At 45.7% G+C, this 26,450-nt stretch overlaps 1 protein-coding gene across 1 annotated transcript in view; it reads right to left on the bottom strand.

Annotated features, from left to right (window-relative positions):
- The window catches only part of atg7 (ATG7 autophagy related 7 homolog), a gene marked incomplete at its 5' end in the record, with an annotated part of 143,863 nt that overhangs the window by 45,135 nt on the left and 72,278 nt on the right, over positions 1 to 26,450 (bottom strand). Inside the window, 2 exon segments of the mRNA XM_079510388.1 lie at positions 5,226 to 5,348; positions 20,664 to 20,744. Coding sequence (XP_079366514.1) covers positions 5,226 to 5,348; positions 20,664 to 20,744 — 204 coding nt within the window.

Genomic DNA, 26,450 nt, shown 5'->3' with positions numbered 1-26,450 from the left:
TGATTGGCCAGTCGCTGTGATCGACAGCGACTGGCCAATCACAGCGCGTCCTTGCACAACCCGTGTAGGCTTTGGTATGAATAGCCGGGGGCTTCCGTTACTCTTAAAGCGGGGGGCTTCCGTTACTCTTAAAGCGGGGGGCTTCCGTTACTCTTAAAGCGGGGGGCTTCCGTTACTCTTAAAGCGGGGGGCTTCCGTTACTCTTAAAGCGGGGGGCTTCCGTTACTCTTAAAGCGGGGGGCTTCCGTTACTCTTAAAGCGGGGGGCTTCCATTACTCTTAAAGCGGGGGGCTTCCGTTACTCTTAAAGCGGGGGGCTTCCGTTACTCTTAAAGCGGGGGGCTTCCGTTACTCTTAAAGCCGGGGGCTTCCGTTACTCTTAAAGCGGGGGGCTTCCGTTACTCTTAAAGCGGGGGGCTTCCGTTACTCTTAAAGCCGGGGGCTTCCGTTACTCTTAAAGCCGGGGGCTTCCGTTACTCTTAAAGCCGGGGGCTTCCGTTACTCTTAAAGCCGGGGGCTTCCGTTACTCTTAAAGCCGGGGGCTTCCGTTACTCTTAAAGCCGGGGGCTTCCGTTACTCTTAAAGCCGGGGGCTTCCGTTACTCTTAAAGCGGGGGGGCTTCCGTTACTCTTAAAGCCGGGGGCTTCCGTTACTCTTAAAGCCGGGGGCTTCCGTTACTCTTAAAGCGGGGGGGCTTCCGTTACTCTTAAAGCCGGGGGCTTCCGTTACTCTTAAAGCCGGGGGCTTCCGTTACTCTTAAAGCGGGGGGGGCTTCCGTTACTCTTAAAGCGGGGGGGCTTCCGTTACTCTTAAAGCCGGGGGCTTCCGTTACTCTTAAAGCCGGGGGCTTCCGTTCCGTACAAAAACCGGGAGGCATAATGTTGCTTGCTTACCTTGCGATCATTACGATAAAGTCTCTCTAGAAGCGTTAATATTCCGGGCGAGAGGCATGTTGAAGTAAAAAATGAAGACACACGAGCAGACATGCATAAATGTGAGGTTCATAATTGATACAGTTAGACCGATGCCAAATTTCTGTAAAACTACGGAGAGCTCTTCTTTCTGATCCGTAAACAGGGAAGTGATTGGCAGCGCGCATGCGCCAAAAGCAAGGAGTACATTGCAGAAGGATAGGCCACTTACAAGTGGCAAGATACACTTGCAGCGGTTCTTTCGCAGGACTACAGAACTTCAAAAGGGGTCTGTAGAAACCAATGGGTTACGCTCCCTTCGTGAGAGAGCATATATCAGGAGGCAGCGAGAGAAGGATAGCTGACATGTGCCCATACCGGAGGCGGGGTTGGCGAAAGGGCCTTTCTGTGTGGAGTTTGCATGTTCTCCCCGTGTCCCCTAGGGTAGGTATACCCTCACAAAACATGCAGTAATCCTGGTCTCTAAACTGCCTCCCCCTGGCCAGCCGGGGCGCCTGATGGAGGGGAAAGGAACTGGTTGGAATAACGTGTTCCTTCCACGTGCTACGTCTGACCAGGGAAACTCCCCCCTGTCAGGTGTAAAGGAGCAACTTGGACACTCATGCATGAAGGAAGCATGAGTTCAAGTCCGTTGCTCTCCCCAGGTTGGCGGAGGGTGTGTAAAGCCCAGGATCACATTAGATAATTGACACACGGTGAAAAATGGGTTACAAAATCGTGGGATAAAAATTATTTAAAAAAAAGACGACCTTTTTTCACAGACAAACTAAATGAAAACTAAGCTATGATGACTAAAACTGAGACTAAATATATTGACAATTTTGTCAACAAATTAAAAACAAGACTAAAATGTTAGGAAGGGACTAGTGGACAAGAGATCCACTACAAGTCATTTTACACTTGGTTTCATGCTGAAAATAGCAGATCTACAAGCTCTGTTTCAGCAAGTGTAAAATCATTACGACGGCATCAAGGCCCGCCAAATTACATTTTAGTCGACTGTAGATTTAGTCGACTAAAATCTTTCGATATTTAGTCGACTAAAATCTGGTGATATTTAGTCGACTAAAACTAGACTAACACTAAAACATTCCAGGTGACTAAAATGTGAATAAAACTACAGTAAATGAAAACTATTCAAGAGACTATGACTAAAAATAAAATCTACACTGCACACGAGCCAAAGAGAGAGAGAGAGAGAGAGAGAGAGAGAGAACCCAAAGGAGAGGCAGAGGGAGATCAAAGTATTCCCACTTCACGTCTCTCTCTCTCTTCCTCCAACTCCTTTCCCCCCTCCCCTCTTTTACTCCCCCCTTTTTCCTCTCTCGACGCCATCTTTCTTTTTCTTTCCAACCCCCCCTGCTCCTCCTCCTCCTCCCATCTGTGTGCCTCTTCTGTTTTGAGTGGGAGTTGGGGGAGAAAGTACATGGGATTTTCCCACAGCTCAACAGGACCAGACACGGCCCCCAACACATTATGCGCACACGCACACGCACACACACAAGCACACGCACACGAGCGCACGCACACGCACTCATTCACTCTTGCTCATGTCAGGAGGGAGACTTGAGGAAAACCACCCATATTCCATCATAAACTATCCAGGATGTTTGCTGGAACTGAACTGAGAGCCAGTAGTTGTTCCAAAGACACCAACTTTATGTTTCCACGGCAACAAGAGTCATTTGGGAAGGTAGAGCTGTGGAAAACATTGCTGCTATTGGACCCCAACAGCAGCATAATAAAACTACAATAACGCATAGATCTCTGAAAACATTGCTTCTATTGGACAACCAATAGCAGCATAATAAAACTACAATAAGGCATAGATCTCTGAAAACTTGTTCTTTTGTTGGTTTTTGTGTGTGTGTGGGGAGCCACACTATATAAATACAAGGATGGACAACCTGCACTTTTTTAAAACATGTGTAAAGCAAACACATTGTTGTCATCTCAACCAAAAGGAACAGTTTTAAAAATCAGAAAAAGTTTGGCTTGAAAGTGAATTGTTGACTTAGTTTTTATGTGGTCCCTGAACAATGGAACACTGATGGTTTATGTGGTCCCTGAACACTGATGGTTTATGTGGTCCCTGAACACTGATGGTTTATGTGGTCCCTGAACACTGATGGTTTATGTGGTCCCTGAACACTGATGGTTTATGTGGTCCCTGAACACTGATGGTTTATGTGGTCCCTGAACACTGATGGTTTATGTGGTCCCTGAACACTGATGGTTTATGTGGTCCCTGAACACTGATGGTTTATGTGGTCCCTGAACACTGATGGTTTATGTGGTCCCTGAACAACAGAACACTGATGGTTTATGTGGTCCCTGAACAACAGAACACTGATGGTTTATGTGGTCCCTGAACACTGATGGTTTATGTGGTCCCTGAACAACAGAACACTGATGGTTTATGTGGTCCCTGAACAACAGAACACTGATGGTTTATGTGGTCCCTGAACACTGATGGTTTATGTGGTCCCTGAACAACAGAACACTGATGGTTTATGTGGTCCCTGAACAACAGAACACTGATGGTTTATGTGGTCCCTGAACAGCAGAACACTGATGGTTTATGTGGTCCCTGAACAGCAGAACACTGATGGTTTATGTGGTCCCTGAACAACAGAACACTGATGGTTTATGTGGTCCCTGAACAACAGAACACTGATGGTTTATGTGGTCCCTGAACAACAGAACACTGATGGTTTATGTGGTCCCTGAACAACAGAACACTGATGGTTTATGTGGTCCCTGAACAGCAGAACACTGATGGTTTATGTGGTCCCTGAACAGCAGAACACTGATGGTTTATGTGGTCCCTGAACAACAGAACACTGATGGTTTATGTGGTCCCTGAACAACAGAACACTGGTTTATGTGGTCCCTGAACAACAGAACACTGATGGTTTATGTGGTCCCTGAACAACAGAACACTGATGGTTTATGTGGTCCCTGAACAACAGAACACTGATGGTTTATGGTCCCTGAACAACAGAACACTGATGGTTTATGTGGTCCCTGAACAACAGAACACTGATGGTTTATGGTCCCTGAACAACAGAACACTGATGGTTTATGGTCCCTGAACAACAGAACACTGATGGTTTATGGTCCCTGAACAACAGAACACTGATGCAGACAGTGAGACGCATCCAGGTTGAAGCAGATAATACAGATTTGTTTTAGTTTTCTGATCGAGGCAACTTTTATCAGAAGGCAAACCTTTATAAACATGAAGCACTCTCAACGTGTGTGTACAGCTGTCATCGCTCCTGTCCATGTGTGGTGGGCGTGCAGTCGTTAACCAAACTAATCTATTCAAATTGATTGTAAAAGGTAGGACACGTGCACAGTGCACACCCAGCACACACTGCAGGTCCTCTGCCTGCAATGTGTGTTGGGTGTGCACGTGTCCTACCTCTGCAGTGTGTGTGGGGTGTGCACGTGTCCTCTGCCTGCAGTGTGTGTGGGGTGTGCACGACGTGCACGTGTCCTACCTCTGCAGTGTGTGTGGGGTGTCTACCTCTGCAGTGTGTGTGGGGTGTCTACCTCTGCAGTGTGTGTGGGGTGTGCACGTGGCCTACCTCTGCAGTGTGTGTGGGGTGTGCACATGTCCTCTGCCTGCAGTGTGTGTGGGGTGTGCACGTGTCCTCTGCCTGCAGTGTGTGTTGGGTGTGCACGTGGCCTACCTCTGCAGAGTGTATGCGGTGTGCACGTGTCCTACCTCTGCAGTGTGTGTGGGGTGTCTACCTCTGCAGTGTGTGTGGGGTGTGCACGTGTCCTACCTCTGCAGTGTGTGTGGGGTGTGCACGGCATGCACGTGTCCTACCTCTGCAATGTGTGTGGGGTGTCTACCTCTGCAATGTGTGTGGGGTGTGCACGTGTCCTACCTCTGCAATGTGTGTGGGGTGTGCACGTGTCCTACCTCTGCAGTGTGTGTGGGGTGTCTACCTCTGCAATGTGTGTGGGGTGTGCACGTGTCCTACCGCTGCAATGTGTGTGGGGTGTGCACGTGTCCTACCTCTGCAGTGTGTGGGGGGTGTCTACCTCTGCAGTGTGTGTGGGGTGTGCACGTGTCCTACCTCTGCAATGTGTGTGGGGTGTGCACGTGTCCTACCTCTGCAGTGTGTGGGGTGTGCATGTGTCCTACCTCTGCAGTGTGTGTGGGGTGTGCACGTGTCCTACCTCTGCAATGTGTGTGGGGTGTGCACGTGTCCTACCTCTGCAGTGTGTGTGGGGTGTGCACGTGTCCTACCTCTGCAGTGTGTGTGGGGTGTGCACGTACCTCTGCAGCCTGGGTCTCCTGGTGCAGCAGCGTGAGGCCGGTGAGGTCTTCCAGGAAGGTGTGCGTGGAGTTAAACACCTGGGACAGGAAGTGGAACCCTTCTCTCTCGTAGTACTCCAGGACCTAGAGGGGAATTAAACAACAGGTCGTTTCGAGGAAGCAATCTGATTGGTTGAAACAGCCTTCTAGCCGTGGTTCAAACGAGCACCACTCTCACACCTAATCAAAACAAAGAATTCAGCTGCTCTGTTTTCCCAGAGCGCAGCAAACTTGGTGGGTGGTGGGCGTGCAGTCGTTAACCAAACTAATCTATTCAAATTGATTGTAAAAGGTAGGACACGTGCACAGTGCACACCCAACACACTGCAGGTCCTCTGCCTGCAGTGTGTGTTGGGTGTGCACGTGTCCTAGGCCTGCAGTGTGTGTTGGCTGTCCTTGGTGATGATCAGACATTCGAGGTTTTGGGTCTGATTTCTGATTTTGCACAGCATCGCGATTACAATATTAACATTTCTGGAGAAAGATGGACATCGTGTGCTAATGCTAACATTAGCTTTTTTTTCTACTACTTCTATTGGGAGACGGAAAAACAGAAGTAGCTAAGTAGTAAAAATCTCCACCGCATCCCGCCAGGCAGCCAAGAGATATCGCTAATGGCCACACGGGTATTAGTTTAGACTAGTCATTGGTTATAGACCAGTCATTAGTCCTACAACCTATCTCAAACCCTCACCCTAACCCTAACCTCCCACGGGGCAGCACACCTAAACCTAACCTTAACCCTATCCCAACCCTTAACGCACCCCTCACCAACCTTAATCCAGTCGTCTTAACGCACCCCTCACCAACCTTATGTCTAACCAATGACTAGTCTAAACTAAGTATGCACCCCAAAGAGAGAAAGAAAAGGTGAAAGTTCCGTCACTTGAACACGCTTCCAAAAAACACGGTGTTGAATCATCCGAGGGCAAGGGACATGTTTCTCGTCATAGTTCTACATGTCTCTCCTCTCTCGCAACCACAAACAATAGCTCCCGCCACACACACACACACACATACCCCTACACACACACTCCACCTCCCTTCCACACACACACATTAAAGTTCTCAACGGGCCCAAAAATGATGGCCGGCCCGACCCTACCCTAACTGGGTCGGCCCGAGGCAGCGGCGCCGTATTTCAGTGTGAAAGTGAGATCAAAGGGAGATCAACGGACTTATCGAAAGTCGAAAAGGATGTATGTAACTCACGTTAGAATAGGCTATTAATGTTCCATAACTTCCATTTCCAATAATTCTAATGGATTCCATACAGTGGTGGTGGTGACTGGTGAGTAAACACGAATAGCAGCTGCAGGCTGCAGCTCCCTCCCTTAGTTTCCTCTGAAGTGAAGTTGCTTTACGTGTAGCGTTTAAGTTATATATCACCATGGATCGTTTGGTGACCTTGATTAATAATTAGGTTTTATTCATCGCAGCCAGCTGGGTTAACGAGACTCAGTGCAACATGACGAAAACCTGACGCTTCTTCAGCTGTGATAATCCGATTGATTATATAAAATATTTAAGCATATGGCAACTTGGCAAGTTAACTGGTGGTTAGTAGCACGTTTGGTGCGCAACCCAGAGGGAAACCAGCGGTAGCAAGTCTCACACTGTTCACTGTTCTCTCTACTGTACTGCCTGCGCGCAGTGCAGGACTGCGGGGCAGGCTGCTCTGGCCTCGTACACACATGCCGGACGGACATGATCTGTGTCTGTGTTTCATTGCCGCCTCAGGCTCAATGCTTTTCCAATGGAAGTCACATGGTTTGACATGTGTGTACGAGGCCTCTGAGTCTGAAATGCCAGTGCGATGCGACCCCCGCCTCCAGTCCTCCTCCTGTCACAAGTGAATCGCCTAGCGCAGCCCTCTTCATAATAAATGCATACATGTATACACATTACACAATCACATTACACAAATAACAGAATTGCTATTTTTATTATAACACTCTTTACATTTTTTTTATAATAATCACGGAAAATCACCGAGCCCGAGGCTCGGCCCGGCCCGACTAATTAGCAAAATAAATTGGGCCCGGCCCGGCCCGAAAACATTGGGTCGGGTCGGGCCTGGTCGGGTTCGGGCAGAGTGTGAGAACTTTAACACACATACCCCTACCTACACACTCCACCTCCCTTCCTCACACACACATATACCTCTACCTATATAGAACACACACTCCACCTCCCTTCCACACACACACATATACCTCTACCTATATAGTACACACACTCCACCTCCCTTCCACACACACACATACCCCTACCTACACACACTCCACCTCCCTTCCACACACACACACCCCTACCTAGTACACACACTCCACCTCCCTTCCACACACACACACACATACCCCTACCTACACACACTCCACCTCCCTTCCACACACACACACACACACCCCTACCTAGTACACACACTCCACCTCCCTTCCACACACACACACCCCTACCTAGTACACACACTCCACCTCCCTTCCACACACACACACCCCTACCTAGTACACACACTCCACCTCCCTTCCACACACACACACCCCTACCTAGTACACACACTCCACCTCCCTTCCGCACACACCCCTACCTAGTACACACACTTCCACCACACACACACACACACACACCTACCTATAGTACACACACTCCACCCCACACACACACACACACACACACACACACACACACACACACACACACACACACACACACACACACACACACACACACACACACACACACACACACACACACACACACACACACACACACACACACACACACACACACACACACACACACACACACACACACACACACACACACACACACACACACACACACACACACACACACACACACACACACACACACACACACACAACCACAACCTCCCTTCCAGAGCTTTTCATGCCAGCTCTCAGCCCCTCCCTCCACTGCAGGTGTATAGGGTTACTGCTACCAAAAGACATCAATGCCCGGTCAGTGTGCACGTGCGAGCATGCATGTGCGCATGTACTGTATACGAGTGTGTGTGTGTGTGTGTGTGTGTGTGACTGTGACTGTGTGTGTGTGTGCGTGTAGACTGACCTGGCGTCTAGCCTCGGAGCCAGACACACTGAACACAATACAACATTGACTGACGTCTCCCTCTCTTTCACCTTTTCAACCTCCTCTCGTCTTCTCTCTCTCTTTGATTCCACACTTCCTCCACCCAACGGATCCATTACGGCAACGGCCCAATACCCTCACAATGTCATAGGGTTTAGGTACTCTGAAATACCCTCAATGTTATAGGGTTTAGGTACTCTGAAATACCCTCACAATGTTATATGGTTTAGGTACTCTGAAATACCCTCACAATGTCATAGGGTTTAGGTACTCTGAAATACCCTCAATGTTATAGGGTTTAGGTACTCTGAAATACCCTCACAATGTTATATGGTTTAGGTACTCTGAAATACCCTCAATGTTATATGGTTTAGGTACTCTGAAATACCCTCAATGTTATAGGGTTTAGGTACTCTGAAATACCCTCACAATGTTATATGGTTTAGGTACTCTGAAATACCCTCACAATGTCATAGGGTTTAGGTACTCTGAAATACCCTCAATGTTATAGGGTTTAGGTACTCTGAAATACCCTCACAATGTTATATGGTTTAGGTACTCTGAAATACCCTCAATGTTATATGGTTTAGGTACTCTGAAATACCCTCAATGTTATATGGTTTAGGTACTCTGAAATACCCTCAATGTTATATGGTTTAGGTACTCTGAAATACCCTCAATGTTATATGGTTTAGGTACTCTGAAATACCCTCACAATGTTATATGGTTTAGATACTCTGAAATACCCCCACAATGTTATATGGTTTAGGTACTCTGAAATACCCTCACAATGTTATAGGGTTTAGGTACTCTGAAATACCCTCACAATGTTAAACGGTTTAGATACTCTGAAATACCCTCACAGTGTTATATGGTTTAGGTACTTAGTCTGAAATACCCTCACAATGTTATAGGGTTTAGGTGCTCTGAAATACCCTCACAGTGTTATATGGTTTAGGTACTTAGTCTGAAATACCCTCACAATGTTATATGGTTTAGGTACTCTGAAATACCCTCACAATGTTATATGGTTTAGGTACTCTGAAATACCCTAACAATGTTATAGGGTTTAGGTACTCTGAAATACCCTCACAGTGTTATAGGGTTTAGGTACTCTGAAATACCCTCACAATGTTATAGGGTTTAGGTACTCTGAAATACCCTCACAATGTTATAGGGTTTAGGTACTCTGAAATACCCTCACAATGTTATAGGGTTTAGGTACTCTGAAATACCCTCACAATGTTATATGGTTTAGGTACTCTGAAATACCCTCACAATGTTATATGGTTTAGGTACTCTGAAATACCCCCACAATGTTATAGGGTTTAGGTACTCTGAAATACCCCCACAATGTTATAGGGTTTAGGTACTCTGAAATACCCTCACAATGTTATAGGGTTTAGGTACTCTGAAATACCCTCACAATGTTATAGGGTTTAGGTACTCTGAAATACCCTCACAATGTTATAGGGTTTAGGTACTCTGAAATACCCTCACAATGTTATAGGGTTTAGGTACTCTGAAATACCCTCACAATGTTATATGGTTTAGGTACTCTGAAATACCCTCACAATGTTATAGGGTTTAGGTACTCTGAAATACCCTCACAATGTTATAGGGTTTAGGTACTCTGAAATACCCTCACAATGTTAAACGGTTTAGGTACTCTGAAATACCCTCACAATGTTAAACGGTTTAGGTACTCTGAAATACCCTCACTATGTTATATGGTTTAGGTACTCTGAAATACCCTCACAATGTTATATGGTTTAGGTACTCTGAAATACCCTCACAATGTTATAGGGTTTAGGTACTCTGAAATACCCTCACAATGTTATATGGTTTAGGTACTCTGAAATACCCCCACAATGTTATAGGGTTTAGGTACTCTGAAATACCCCCACAATGTTATAGGGTTTAGGTACTCTGAAATACCCCCACAATGTTATATGGTTTAGGTACTCTGAAATACCCCCACAATGTTATAGGGTTTAGGTACTCTGAAATACCCCCACAATGTTATAGGGTTTAGGTACTCTGGAATACCCTCACAATGTTATAGGGTTTAGGTACTCTGGAATACCCTCACAATGTTATACGGTTTAGGTACTCTGAAATACCCCCACAATGTTATATGGTTTAGGTACTCTGAAATACCCCCACAATGTTATAGGGTTTAGGTACTCTGAAATACCCCCACAATGTTATAGGGTTTAGGTACTCTGAAATACCCTCACAATGTTATAGGGTTTAGGTACTCTGAAATACCCTCACAATGTTATACGGTTTAGGTACTCTGAAATACCCTCACAATGTTATTAGGTTTAGGTACTATGAAATACCCTCACAATGTTATATGGTTTAGGTACTCTGAAATACCCTCACAGGGTTATAGGGTTTAGGTACTCTGAAATACCCTCACAATGTTATATGGTTTAGGTACTCTGAAATACCCTCACAATGTTATATGGTTTAGGTACTCTGAAATACCCTCACATTGTTATATGGTTTAGGTACTCTGAAATACCCTCACAGGGTTATAGGGTTTAGGTACTCTGAAATACCCCCACAATGTTATAGGGTTTAGGTACTCTGAAATACCCTCACAATGTTATAGGGTTTAGGTACTCTGAAATACCCTCACAATGTTATAGGGTTTAGGTACTCTGAAATACCCTCACAATGTTATAGGGTTTAGGTACTCTGAAATACCCTCACAATGTTATAGGGTTTAGGTACTCTGAAATACCCTCACAATGTTATAGGGTTTAGGTACTCTGAAATACCCTCACAATGTCATACGGTTTAGGTACTCTGAAATACCCCCACAATGTTATAGGGTTTAGGTACTCTGAAATACCCTCACAATGTTATAGGGTTTAGGTACTCTGAAATACCCTCACAATGTTATATGGTTTAGGTACTCTGAAATACCCTCACAATGTTATAGGGTTTAGGTACTCTGAAATACCCTCACAATGTTATATGGTTTAGGTACTCTGAAATACCCCCACAATGTTATAGGGTTTAGGTACTCTGAAATACCCTCACAATGTTATAGGGTTTAGGTACTCTGAAATACCCTCCTCCCCCCCCAAAATAAATGAGCATCATCCACTCATGATAGTGTTGTGATGAAGTTGCAAGGGGCACGCACGCACACACGCACACACACACTTTATGGTGGTCATTCATCTTCAATTCATTTAAAACTCTTCCGAGAGACCGCTGAGGGAGACCCCTCATTTGCAACGATGCCGAGATTACGCCTACGATAAGAAATAACGGCATAAGAACAACAAAGAAAGACAATATGCAGCTGACAACAATCAAGTTAAAACGGTTTCATACTGTACAGGTAATGAATGGTTATTAAGTCAATTCCCGAAAAGGGCCAATAGGTAGAGTACTGGGGGCGTTCAGTTTGAGATCACGTTGCATGAGCTTCTAAGAACCAGGTGCACCGATGCTGAAAGTGCTCTTTTCCCCCAGATCAGATCTGGCACGAGGAAACTGAAGGACTAGCCGTTCGCTATAGAGCCAGTGACATGATTTGTTTTCAAAAGCAGTGTGGACGTATAGTAAGCGGATGCATGGGAAAATAAGTTCAAAACTTGAATAATCCCCCATCTGATCGGATCAGATTTTGAAGCTCCTATATTTTGTGATCCCAGGATCAGACAATACAGCCAATTTCTGTCCGGGGTATTTCAAAAGGAAGTTCCGGATAGAATGCCGCTGATCCAGATGTGAGGGGGGTGGAGGGGGGTTTGCAGGTGGCGGGTGGGGGAGTGTGGGACTAAGGTAAGAAAAGAAGAAAGCCATAAAGGCTACAAATGATGTACTACTTAAATTTACAAACATTGCCATCTTATTTATATGGAAACATGTTTCAATTCATTGTAAAATCCCCTCCAGTGGGATCAAGGAAATCCAGATTTATTTTTTTAACCCACGTTGAGGATTTGATCCAGATTACAGTTTGGGATTTGATTTCCATCCTGATCTAATCGAATATCAGAGTGATTCCCCAATCCTGATTGTGATTTCAGGTTTTGAACTACGCTAGAAACCCAGATCTGATGCGATCAGGTGGGGATTCAAATTCAAGGAGTTTGGAACTCCTGGGCCGTAAACTAATGGAGACTGCACGCCTCTCAACAGACCCCCTGACCAACCTGCACTAGGAGGAGACTGCACGCCTCTCAACAGACCCCCTGACCAACCTGCACTAGGAGGAGACTGCACGCCTCTCAACAGACCCCCTGACCAACATGCACTAGGGGGAGACTGCCCGCCTCTCAACAGACCCCCTGACCAACCTGCACTAGAGGGAGACTGCACGCCTCTCAACAGACCCCCTGACCAACCTGCACTAGGAGGAGACTGCACGCCTCTCAACAGACCCCCTGACCAACCTGCACTAGGTGGAGACTGCACGCCTCTCAACAGACCCCCTGACCAACCTGCACTAGGAGGAGACTGCACGCCTCTCAACAGACCCCCTGACCAACCTGCACTAGGTGGAGACTGCACGCCTCTCAACAGACCCCCTGACCAACCTGCACTAGGAGGAGACTGCACGCCTCTCAACAGACCCCCTGACCAACCTGCACTAGGTGGAGACTGCACGCCTCTCAACAGACCCCCTGACCAACCTGCACTAGGAGGAGACTGCACGCCTCTCAACAGACCCCCTGACCAACCTGCACTAGGTGGAGACTGCACGCCTCTCAACAGACCCCCTGACCAACCTGCACTAGGTGGAGACTGCACGCCTCTCAACAGACCCCCTGACCAACCTGCACTAGGAGGAGACTGCACGCCTCTCAACAGACCCCCTGACCAACCTGCACAAGTCGCCCTGGCTTCCCACGGGCAGTGGTGGATTTTTTTTTTACTTAAGTAAAAGTAGCAATACTGCAATATAGAAATACTCCGATACAAGTTAAAGTCTGGATTTCAAAATGTACTTGAAGTAGAAAGCACTCATTATTGCAGAACGTCCCTTTCACAAGTTTTCAAATTTATACAAGCTCTACGATCTACAAGCTCGGCTATTTCCAAATGGCTGAAATGTGTATAGGGCTGAAGTGGTTACTGTACGTTTTGTAATTTTAACCCAAATCTACAAAGTAGGTAGTAACTAAAGTTCTCAAATAAATGTAGTGGAGTAAAAGTACAGAAATGTGGAAATAATCCAGTAAAGTACCTAACATGTGTACTTAACCCGAGCGTATGTGTATCATCATTTTTCGACCGCGGTCGAGATCATGGATTTCACAATGCCACGCCAGACTTTCCAGTCCTTCATTGCCATCCCCAGTTCCTGCTTACTGATGCATGTGGCCCTAGCAATGACATCAGGGAACGACAGTTTTCTACCTCTGGTCTGCTTTGAGGCAGGACTCCAGAGAAGAAGGGAAGATATAACCTCATTGTCAGCTCTGTAGCAGTGGCCGGCAAACTGTGTTCTTCTGGATCGGACTAGTGAAGAAACACGGGGAAGGTTGCCGTATATTAGATAAGTCGATGGGTGGCCCTTCCAAGATAGATTTTGCGCTCTCATTAGAAGGTGGGTGTAAGTGCCATCCAACCTCTAAGATTCTCTAATTTACATGCACGTCCCATTGGGAGGAGACCTCCGGGCTCCGGGCACACCAAAGGATGAGATGGAGGGATTGCATCGACTCGCTATGGCCTTGCTAATGTTGCTCTGGAGAGGGAAGTCTGGAGAACTCTGGTGGAGCTGTAGCCCCCGCGACCCGACTACGGATAAGCGGTTGAAGATGGATTGATGAGATGGATGGATGGAAGACATACAGGGACGTGACCAATAAAGATCCGGTAACGAAACGAACACGCCAGACCACTGTGGATAATTGAAACTTTTAACAAGACTCTTTCTTTTTTTTTTAAACAGACGCTAATGGTTCTCAGTAGTGATTCAGGCCTGTTGACAGATGCAGCCAATTAGGCCGAGAAACAAACACACCGAGTTGCTTACATCTGGATCGGATCATATCTTTCAGCGTGCTACACATTTTGCATACATGTGTGCAGTGTGCACGCACACACGCACGCACACACAACTCCTATCTCAGAGCGCACACACGCATGCCTCTCTCTTAGTATCTCATTAGAATCTCTCACAGAGACACCTATATGACCACACACACATGCAAACCACCCCAAGATCCCGGGTTCTTATGGAGCCTCTACTCCAGCTCCAGTAAGGAGCCTGACGTGACGTGACAGCAGCACAGATGCCATCTCTTTGAAGCTGCGAGCGTTAATCTATCATCTAACTGAACATATCGCGCTGACTGTACGTGTATGTGTGTTGAGCCTTTGGAGCCCCCTTAAACATATTGGGTGGTCCGGGGAGAGGGGGGGGGGGGGCTTAACCTCAGCTGTAAACACACAGGTCAGGATAGGCTGTTTCTGAGAACACAGAGTTGCTCACTAGAAGGAACACGTTGGGCCGTGTTCAAGACAGCGGCATGGGGTGGTTCTGGGCCCAGTGACAACGCCACGGACTGGACCCCACAAAATGTGTTCCACAACAAAATATCTCCAAACCAAAGCAAATCTGTGGGCTTTTTTTTTTTTTTTTTGCAATTTCCTACTTGGACCCCTACCCTGCAACCTTGTCCAAAAACACCACAGAATATATCAGATCTAGTAGCTGCGTTAATAGCATCTGTAATACACAGTCAAATTATTGGTGTTAAAGCTGCAACCTGGATTCAGATTTTAGTAATGCAATTCATTTAAACATAGAAGGGTGGGTAAAAAAATAAATTGGCAGGTATTTTTGTCTGAAATTCATAATGCTAGTATTCTTACATTCCAACAAAACAAGGTACTCATCTCCAATTCTGGCTTCATTACATAGGTTACAAATCCTCTGACTTCTTTCCAGTCCTTTATATCTACCGATGACCTTTGGAATATCCTAAAGTTGCAAATAGCCTGTCTATACTTACGGTTCACATAGAAGGTATTTTTCTAGTTTGAACTCTTGTTTGTATTCAACATAGATGTCACATGATGTCATACTATTGAGTTCACTTTGCCACTTTTGCAAAAACTGGTCTTTCAACCTTTGTTCGACAGTTCGCTTCAACCAGTCAATGTTCTTACATTTCTGGGCCAACCAAATGTAAGACATACCACAGTCATCCAACATTTTCTTCACCTGTGCAACCCAAGGTGACACATGGACACCTGTGTTGAACAGGTTAAGCAGACAGTCGTACATTATTCGACTCAGTTTAGCAAAAATGTAGACGAGGGCGTCGGCCATTGCCTTCACCGTCACTGTGATGAGCTTGTAGGAATATGGGTCAGAGTGAGTAATCAGCTCCGGGGTGAGTCAGTGCCTTTGGCTTCTTCTGCTGGCTACAACTTAAGAAACACACCACATTGGCAGGATGCTTGGCTTATATACACACACACACACACACTCCAAGCTGAGTCATCAACAACCGCCAAAGGTCTATATGCATATACAATACACGGAAAATAAATCGCAGCACACGAAGAGATCTGGTGGTCCAGCAGATCAAGAACAGTATGCTAAGATAGACGCCTTGCCTGCTTGTGGTTTCTTCTGCATGTTTCATGGATGCTACTGTGTGTACTGTATACTACTGTGGCTGTAGAACTACAAGTCTAGAGAGTTTGATGCTACAAGTGATGCCAAGCTTTTGTTTAGGTGTACAGTAGTGGTTTTTAGCCGTTGACCATAAGGACATTCCTCTGGGACCCAAATTAGTGAAAATAGCCGATCTACGAGCTTGTAGATCGCTGGTTTCAGTTCATTCAACCTCCTCTTGTGTGTTGGCTAGTGAGGTGCACCCTAGGAGAAATTTATACTTCAAAGCACAACAGTATTGCGCACAGAGAACAGCTGATATACAAGCTCACGTCGCAGATGCGACTATTGTGAGTGTAGAGGTCTGCGTGCGCGACACCATCGCGGGACGAAGCATCAATTATACTTGATGGGCTGCAGGTGCGCGTGCAGCCGTGGACAAATAGGCTCTGCTGCCGTTATCATGAGCGCACCTCCCGTTCTTATGACAGCAACTGGAGGTGTGGTTTTGAGGACAACTGCTTTGAATTGCTATTATTGTTCACACACACACACACAACAGAAACCAATGGATTATATATTTCAAGAGTGAGAGAATACAATAAAAATCCTAATCATTCTTCCTCCACACTGGGAGAAAAACAGCATCAGTTTGATGGGGTATCTTTTACACGTGAGTGCAGCTAGAACTTTTCCATTGCATCATATGAGAGGCAGGGTTCTTCCGCTGCCGGTATGCTGGAGAATGCTGCTTCTTATCAGTGTGACGTCATCTGTTAAGGCGTCCATTAGTTCACCGACCAGAGCCCCCACCCCTGCCCCACCTCCGCCCCTCACCGCCCTGGTAGAAATCGATGCCCCCTTTGCACTGTAGTTCACTCCCACTCCTCTAGGCCCCAGCCCTAGCCCCGCCCCCTTTGCACTGTAGTTTACTCTCTCATCTAGCCCCACCCCCTCTGCACTGTAGTTCACACCCATTCATCTAACCCTGCCCCCCTCTGCACTGTAGTTCACGCCCACTCCTCTAGGCCCGCCCACTAGCCCCGCCCCCTCTGCACTGTAGTCCACTCCCACTCCTCTAGGACTGCCCCCTAGCCCCGCCCCCTCTGCACTGTAGTTCACTCCCACTCCTCCTACTCTCCTAGACCAGGACATTTTTTATGTAAATTTAATGCACAATAAAGTTTTCCTTATGTCTCTCGTTCCTCCCAGCTTTCATTTTTTGAGCCGAACACGAACGGAAATAATAGCCTGGGTACCGAGGCTAGTGGTGACAAGAGACTATTCACATGCGGGATTAAACTGGCATATTAACGACTAAATTAGGGAGAGAGCGGGGGGAAAAAGGGGGAAAAGATGCTAGAAAGTAATTGTGCAACTCATGTCCTTGAGAGAGAAAACCCCCCTGAGATGCTGATGTTTGCATGGTGTTCCTAATTGAATCACATCAAATGGCTTTCAGGACTTTAAGACCGTTACTAAAGAGTACTGAAGAGCGACTCTGAAGCTAAAGGATGATTCTTGATCCATTGATAGTAGTAGTAGTCATGATTGTTGTGGTTGTATCAGTACTAGCTGTCTGGCATGGTTTAAGACGAAGCCACGTCACAAGCTCTGATTTACTCTCTGCTGTTGGAAGTTTACTGGCTCTCTGCCCCAGAAAGAGTTGGGAAATAAGACACACACACAGAAAAGCCCCAGCCTATCCTACAGGAACCGCTCCAGCCGAGACAGGGGTTGAATTGTTTTGTTTCCATAGTGACCTGGCAGCACACAGCTGACTGGGGCCAGAGCGAGCGCACGCGCACACACGCGCACACGCACACACACACACACACACACACACACACAATGGGCTGACAGACAGATGGATGCTAACAAACTGACAGAGGGGGGAAGGAAGTGAAAGAAAGAAAGAAAGAAAGAAAGAAAGAAAGAAAAAAAGAAAGAAAGGGGGAAAGTGAGAGGTGGAGGAGGGGGGTGCAGAGAGAGAGAGAGATATGGGAGGGACTTAATGGATCAAAACTGGAAAAAAAAAACATCATTATTGACCAATAATGCGTCACCCATACGCTGTGGGCCTGCCTGGGAAGGCCGCCGTGCGTATGTAAACACCGGTGTGGAGAGGCCGATAAAGCATGTTGTTTATTACAGCTCCGAGCTCTGCCAAAAATCACTGTCAGAACGAACGCAAGCACTGGCCTAACACCGTCCTCCATCCGTCACATCACAACCTTAATGCGCAGGGTGAAACTCCCACAATGTAAAGCCAAGGGGTCCTGCTAGGGATAAAGTAAAAAGGCTCTGCTTTTATTTTTTTAAAGCAGCATCTTATTATTATTATTTTTTTAATGTCACAGACTTGGCCATATCCACTGGTAACTTTAACTTTGTAAGAGTTAAAAAGGATTTTTAAAGCGTCTCCCTCTCTCTTTCTCTTCACACGAAAGTGATAGATGTGGAGACTTTATGGCCTCCTTATAGACACAAAGACGGCATTGAGCGAGGGAAAGGAAACAGAGAGAGAACGACTTGGAGAGAAAACACCCTTTCTGGCGTTCTCTCCCTTTATTTCTCTTCGTCTTTCTTCCTTTTCACTCGGATCCTTTTCTTTTAACCCCCTTCTCTCGCTCTCTCTCTGGCTCAAACTGATCTATACGCTGGCCAATCGGATCCCTCTATTCTCGCTATATGAGCGCAAAGCCAGGCCAACTGGAGCAAAGATTGGGCTCGTTGGCTCTGGACCAATGGTAAGGCGGGAAAAGAGAGGTGAGCCGCTGTTCCGCCCACCCCGGGTTGGTTGATTTACAAGACGTGAACCCTTCATCACTCCTCTTTTTACATGCACAAGCATGCACACACGCACGCACGCGCACACACACACACACACACACACACACACGCACGCACGCACGCACGCACGCACGCACGCACGCACGCACGCACGCACGCACGCACGCACGCACGCACGCACAAACACGCGCAACACACTGTAGTGGTGGGACCTAATGCCTCTCATACGACAGTCAGTGACATCAATGAGCAACTGCTCCCTGATTATTACCATCTGGTTGTGTGTGTGTGTGTGTGTGTGTGTGTGTGTGTGTGTGTGTGTGTGTGTGTGTGTGTGTGTGTGTGTGCATGCGTGCGTGGTCCTCAGGGAGAATTGCAACATTTCAGCACAGCTCCAGTCCGCTGACAACAATGCAGCGATGGGAGAGATGGGAATCCCCTTGTTTGTGCTACAGATGTCGTGGTTCAACAACAAGTAGGCTACGCACACTTAGGGCGCGTTCGGAAATAGCGCACTGAGCGCACTGTGCAATGCAAACTAATAGGCGAGTGCGTTCCCGGTGCGCATTTCCGAACGCACCCTAAGTGGTGTGCACAGACGGACACGACTGTAGGTGGTGCTAGAGCACCTGCCCTTTGCCCTCTGGACAGCAATGTGCCCTTTTACGAAAGTTCATTTTTTTTGTTTGTTCATTTTAGTTTAGTACATTGTACAGTATGTGGCCCATGGTGACATCGACCAATTCTTGATTAAAAGCTTCTAATACATTATTTATGCCCCAAAATCTATAATATATATCTATAACACTATTAACCCATTTAGACCTGAGGACGATTACTACAAATGTCTTATAAATCCTGACAGTTTTCTGAAAAAATGTTTCTATGTCAGTCAAACAAAGACCCCCAAACATATATGTAATTGACCCCCATCTGAAAATAAGTTGTTCCAGGGACCCCGCCAGAAGCAAAGATTTGAGATAAAAACTCAGTGTCCATTTCGTCAACTAATACCGCAACTACCCTTTTTCACTGACGAAAACTAAACGGAAACTAAATGAAAACTAAGCTATGATGACTAAAAGTAAGAGTACATATATTGGTAATTTCGTCAACAAATTAAAAAAATAAATACAAAGAAACTAGACTAAAGTGTTTGCAAGGGACTAGTGGACAATCCAGTATCAAGTCATTTTACACTTGCATGTTGAAAATAGCAGATGGGCTATTTTCAGCAAGTGTAAAATCAGCCGTTACGACGGCATCAAGGCCCGCCAAAATACATTTTAGTCAGTCGATCAACTGTAGATTTAGTCGACTAAAGTCTTATGATAACACTGATTTTAAGGTGTTAACACCCCGATCGCCCAGGAGAAAGTTCACCGTCCTTTCAATTAGTAACACCCATCGCCCAGGACGAAGTTTTATCAAAAAGACGGAGGTTATTAATATCAAAGCCGATCGCATCGCTCCACAGCCTGTTGCACAACATTCGATGTTGCGTAACAGTGGGACATCCTCGGAAATGTTCCCCCCCTGTTTTGCCGACGAGACCGAAAATCTTAAAACGTTAATAACTCTTGATCTAAATCATCCCGTCCAATTCTAAGAAAAGATCCTGTGTTAGACGGCCCACCGCGGTCCCGTCACTAGTCGTGTTAGATTTAATCATACCTCCCGTTGTTGTCGATCGCCTCTAGAGTGTTTTGGCTACATCTAGCTGCTTCAGCCACATCCGGGATAACATCCGGTCCGTCGGTAAAAATGCTCCACTGCTATAAATCGCCAGGCGCTATGATTTAATGGATTAAATAACCCTGGGCAATCGGAGTGTTAAATTGGACTTGAGTGCAGATGTATGTCGTTTTCAGATTCATGTTGCCACTTACGATGTCTGAGCAGGCTGTGCATTTGTCAAAGGCCAGGCTGGCTGGAAGGACGTTGTCGAACCTGGACAGGAAGCCTCGGATCTGTGGGAAGAGGAATCAAATAATAACAGAGCTTTTTAAGTATCAATACTGTAATATAGAAATACTCAAGTCAATTATTTTATATTATTATTGTTAATATATTTTATATTATTATTGTTAAAGTACCAAAATAAAAAGTACTCATTGTGCAGAATGTCCTGTTTTCAAGTTTTCAAAGTCTTGTGACAATGTCAGATGTACAAGCTCACAATGCGTCACTACTCACTATGCATTGTGAGCTTGCAGATCGGCTATTTTCAAATGGCCGAAATGAAGTGGTTAACGTAGGTTTTGTAATCATAATACAAATCTACAAAGTAACTTGTAACTAATGTTTTCAAATACATGCAGTGGAGTAAACGTACAATGTTTGGATCCGAGATGTAGTGGAGTAGCAGTGTTGTTTTTTTTAGTCATAGTCTCTTGAATAGTTTACATTTAGTTTTAGTCACATTTTAGTCACCTGGAATGTCTTGTCGTGTTAAGTCTAGTTTTAGTCGACTAAATCTAGTTGATTTAGTCGAACAAAATGTATTTTGGCGGGCCTTGATGCTGTCGTACTGACTGACGCGTTGTGAGCTTGTAGATCAGCTATTTTCAGCATGCAACTAGTTGTAAAATGACTTATACTGGATCTCTTGTCCACTAGTCCCTTCCTGACTTAGATAAGATCATATTTTTATGATCTTATCTAAGTATTTGTCACACACGCACGCACGCATGCACGCACGCACGCGAGAGAGAGAGAGAGAGAGAGAGAGAGAGAGAGAGAGAGAGAGAGAGAGAGAGCATGTACAGTTATAGGGTAAGACCACTTTGGTAGAGGTGTGGGTTGTGTAGTCACCTTACCATGATGTAACTCCAAATGTGGATAATTCAAAATATGCTCCTCATTATTGACTTACATTGTACGCTGAAACAGCTCTCAAAGTCACTCTTTTAGTACGTAAACAAACACAAACAAAGTTGATTCGGACAATATAGAGCATCACCAAAACTCATGTGGTTCTATTCTATTTCTACCATTTGAAGATCTGGATCCGTATACGCGGATCCAGTCCGGGTTTTCTTCCGAATACAAAATCAACAGGAAGTTAACATTTTTATAAAAATAAATAAATAAACAACATGAGTTTTGGTGATGCTCTATATTGTCCGAATCAACTTTGTTTGTGTTTGTTTACGTACTAAAAGAGTGACTTTGAGAGCCGTTTCAGCCAAGGGGCCAGTGAGGCGCTCCAACGTTGAAGCACTGGGCCCTAGTGGTAAGAGGAAGGACTGCAGGCGGACCCGTGCTTCAACACGTAGGACCATCACTCCCTACGTCACCCATACGTCACCCCGGACCTCAAATTTGAGTTCCGGAGGAGGTACTTCCGGCAGTCTTCCGGGTGCTTCAAAACGCCACTGAGCAACTTCATCGAAATGAATAGCTTGGGGGCGGGGCTAGTGCTCCAGTTCGGTCTCTATCCTTTATATACTCTATGGTTTCAGCGTACAATGTAAGTCAATGATGAGGAGCATATTTTGAATTATCAATTTCTAATCAAGCAATTTTTTTTTTAAATTTCTTGTCCACATTTGGAGTTACATCATGGGAAGGTGACTACACAACCCAAACCTCTACAAAAGTGCTCTTACCCTTTAATGATACAAAAGGTGCTGTATATGATTGTGTTGCAGAAAGAAAACATTTACAGTATAAACACAATATACAGTAGAAATATGAGAATAACCATAAAAGGGGAAAACAATATATCAGACAGTATGTATTTGGATTCAGTGGTCTTTAATGCCAGGGTGTTTTCAGTATGTTAGGATGTAGAAAGGTGAAGAATACAGTAGCTGGACTGTCTTGGGGTTTTGAGAGCGTGTCGAGTGCTCCCTCTGGTGGTAATGTTGGGACAGTGCTCTCACAGAACGGGTCCATTTAACTAGTACTTACTGTAAATCCTAAATAAATATGACATGTGTACGGTTGTACGTAACTCGAGAACCGTTTGCCCCACCGACTTCACATTGCTCTGGCTCTGGTCAGGCTCTGCCAGTGGGCCTAATGAGGCCAACTCCTTTCACCTGGCCCAGGCTCTGCCAGTGCAATTTCCAGCCTCTGCCTCAGCCAATTGAGGCTCAACCAATCAGGCTCTGCCAGTGGGCCGAATTGATTGCCAAGTACACTTTTCAGTTTTACAGTCTTCACACACAGGCACATACACAGATCTCCATGTGGGACACCGGCTGACAGTTAAAACGGGTGCTATGACAATGTATATCATTAGGTTCCAAAGTTGCATCGTTCCCAAGTAGGCCGGTGGCCGACTGCGACAGGCACGTACAGGTCTAGTTATACGAAGTAGCTGAGCCCTCTCTCCTCTACACTTCCTGTACACACACACGACTGCACACAGCCACACAATGTCAGCATCAACTATTAGTCCACTTGCCAGAATGTGAACCCAGGCATGTTGAGTACACCAAAGTTTTATGTTAGAAATGTAGTATGAGTATGGGTCCCCAGCATGTAGAAACTGCAGTGCCGGATGCTAACTTGCATATGTTGAGCAATTTTCATTATAGAGGGTATGCGTGTGACATCATCATCAAACCAGGAAGTTATGCAGGAACGCCTACGGAGTGGCAAAAAACTACTTTCTAGCCTTGACAGCCCATACATCCACACAGAAAAGTCTTATCTGATTGCATTAAACAACATTAAACAATGTTAAACTCACTTTGCCTGTTGCTTTGCCACTCGATGTGCCATTCACTTTAAGCATGCGCATACTCTCTATATGTGACCATACCATTACCAACCTATAGAAGGCAAAAAAAAGTCTAAATGTCATCATGCTTTATGTAGAATGTGACGCGTCAAACTAGGGGGTTTTCATGATGCTGAATCCATTCCAAGCATTAGTTTTGCACAAAAACACTCCTTGGGCTAAAAACGGCCATAGCCGTCATCACAAATGTGATGATGTCAGCAGTAGCTGTGGCCATTTTTGCCTTCTATAGGTTGTTAATGTTATGGTCACATATTATGCCAATTATGAAAATTGCTCAACATATTCAAGTTAGCATCCGGCACAGTTTCTACATGCTGGGGACCCATACACAACATTTCTAACGTAAAACCTTGGTGTACTCAACATGTCCGGGTTCACAATGGGGCTCTATGGGCTGGCAAGTAGACTATATTCTAGCCGTTGTTCAAACGAGCCCACTCCACACCTAATCAAAACAAAGAATGCAGCTGCTCTGTTCTCCCAGAGCGCAGCAAACTCGGTGGCTAGGCTAGCTAGTTTTTTGGGATTTGTGGTCGTAGTGACTACATCTGTCATTGAAAAATTGTTTTTTCAGCGATTTTCTTAGTTTTGAGGGTAACTGTTGTATAATTGCAATATTACACTCAGGAGGTGGTTCAACATCATTAATGCACTTGCTTTCGGAACTCGCCCTGCAGGCTTGTTCCTGCAGCATCGCAGGCGTGCATTAATGCCGTTAAACTACCCCCTCTCGTGTAATATTGCTTAATTATACCATCTATCGATGACAAAACATTTTACAGGTGTGAAGGCTGATTGACAGACACCACTTTTTCGTTTCCTTGTTAAACCTTAAACATAACTTATACTTCATACGATAGTGTTGCGTGTTCTTTTAGTAAAATAAAGCTTCACTCTCCTCCTTAGAAGGATGCCCATCTCCTACTTTAAAGGTGTAGTGAAATGGCTTTTTGGGCATTTTATTTTGAAGTTTCAGCCTCATGCACGACCACATGCACGCACATGCTCAGTGGTTTGTTTACAAGTGACAGAGAGATGGCAGCAAAGCCAGGGGGTTATCTCTAACCTGTACACAACCTATATACATATTTTAGCGTGATGATTAAGTTTAAAACGAGTACCAACACACTGTCTGGATGTCATCTTTAATGGGATTTAAAAACAGAGGATTTCAGTAGCAGCTGTGTTTGGACGGACGCGCAGGAATGGGACCCAAACTGGTGAGCTTCATTTTTATTGGCTTTTATTGATGTGTATCTCTACACGTCATCACGCAGCACGTTTTCGTTTTAAAGGAGCATTCAGTGATTCGGGTGATTTGGAAAACCACCCAGTCCGCCCCGGTAACAAAATGTGCACATGCACGCTCTACAGTGGGGGGAAGTGCAACAGGCCAACAGCATGTGCACCAAGGCCCGCCCCCAGTCGATCATGATTGGAGGAAGGCCCCTCTCATCCTGATTGGATGAAGGCTTTGCCACCCGCCACCAAAACTGAAACTAGGGTTTTTTGACCCCAGGGGCTCACTGGGGACAGGGAGGAACTCCTTATATGGTCAGCACACTCTATAGTAGGGAGGATTATCCAGAAAAAAAAAAAAAAAAGTGATATTTGAATTAAGTAAAATCACTGAATATACCTTTAAGGAAGTAATTAAAATTGTATTTTGATGGACTTTTGATATAGGCTAAAACACACACAAGGTATGCCCATATGATGACCATGGATATGCTCTAAAAGTGTGATAACGTATTTCACCACACCTTCAATATCCATGCTCCTTCAAATTCTCCTGCATACTCTACTCTCCACATCCTCCTCATTTTTCCATAGAGCTCCCCCTCCTCCCACGTCCATGTGTTTTTTCCATAGAGCTCCCCCTCCTCCCACGTCCATGTGTTTTTTCCATAGAGCTCCCCCTCCTCCCACGTCCATGTGTTTTTTCCATAGAGCTCCCCCTCCTCCCACGTCCATGTGTTTTTTCCATAGAGCTCCTCCAACGTTCATGTGTTTTTTCCATAGAGCTCCCCCTCCTCCCACGTCCATGTGTTTTTTCCATAGAGCTCCCCCTCCTCCCACGTTCATGTGTTTTTTCCATAGATCTCCTCCCACGTTCATGTGTTTTTTCCATAGATCTCCTCCCACGTTCATGTGTTTTTTCCATAGAGCTCCTCCCACGTTCATGTGTTTTTTCCATAGAGCTCCTCCCACGTTCATGTGTTTTTTCCATAGAGCTCCTCCCACGTTCATGTGTTTTTTCCATAGAGCTCCCCCTCCTCCCACGTTCATGTGTTTTTCCATAGAGCTCCCCCTCCTCCCACGTTCATGTGTTTTTCCATAGAGCTCCCCCTCCTCCCACGTTCATGTGTTTTTCCATAGAGCTCCCCCTCCTCCCACGTTCATGTGTTTTTCCATAGAGCTCCCCCTCCTCCCACGTCCATGTGTTTTTTCCATAGATCTCCTCCCACGTCCATGTGTTTTTCCATAGAGCTCCTCCCACGTTCATGTGTTTTTTCCATAGAGCTCCTCCCACGTTCATGTGTTTTTCCATAGAGCTCCCCCTCCTCCCACGTTCATGTGTTTTTTCCATAGAGCTCCCCCTCCTCCCACGTTCATGTGTTTTTCCATAGAGCTCCCCCTCCTCCCACGTTCATGTGTTTTTCCATAGAGCTCCCCCTCCTCCCACGTTCATGTGTTTTTCCATAGAGCTCCCCCTCCTCCCACGTTCATGTGTTTTTTCATAGAGCTCTCCCTCCTCCCACGTTCATGTGTTTTTCCATAGAGCTCCCCCTCCTCCCACGTTCATGTGTTTTTCCATAGAGCTCCCCCCTCCTCCCACGTTCATGTGTTTTTTCCATAGAGCTCCTCCCACGTTCATGTGTTTTTCCATAGAGCTCCCCCCTCCTCCCACGTTCATGTG

Source organism: Electrona antarctica (genome assembly GCF_951216825.1).
Source record: "Electrona antarctica genome assembly, chromosome: 9".
In the NCBI taxonomy this organism is placed as follows: domain Eukaryota; kingdom Metazoa; phylum Chordata; class Actinopteri; order Myctophiformes; family Myctophidae; genus Electrona; species Electrona antarctica.
The sequence above is the reverse complement of the archived record's forward strand: the minus strand, read 5'-3'. Positions and strand labels throughout refer to the sequence as shown.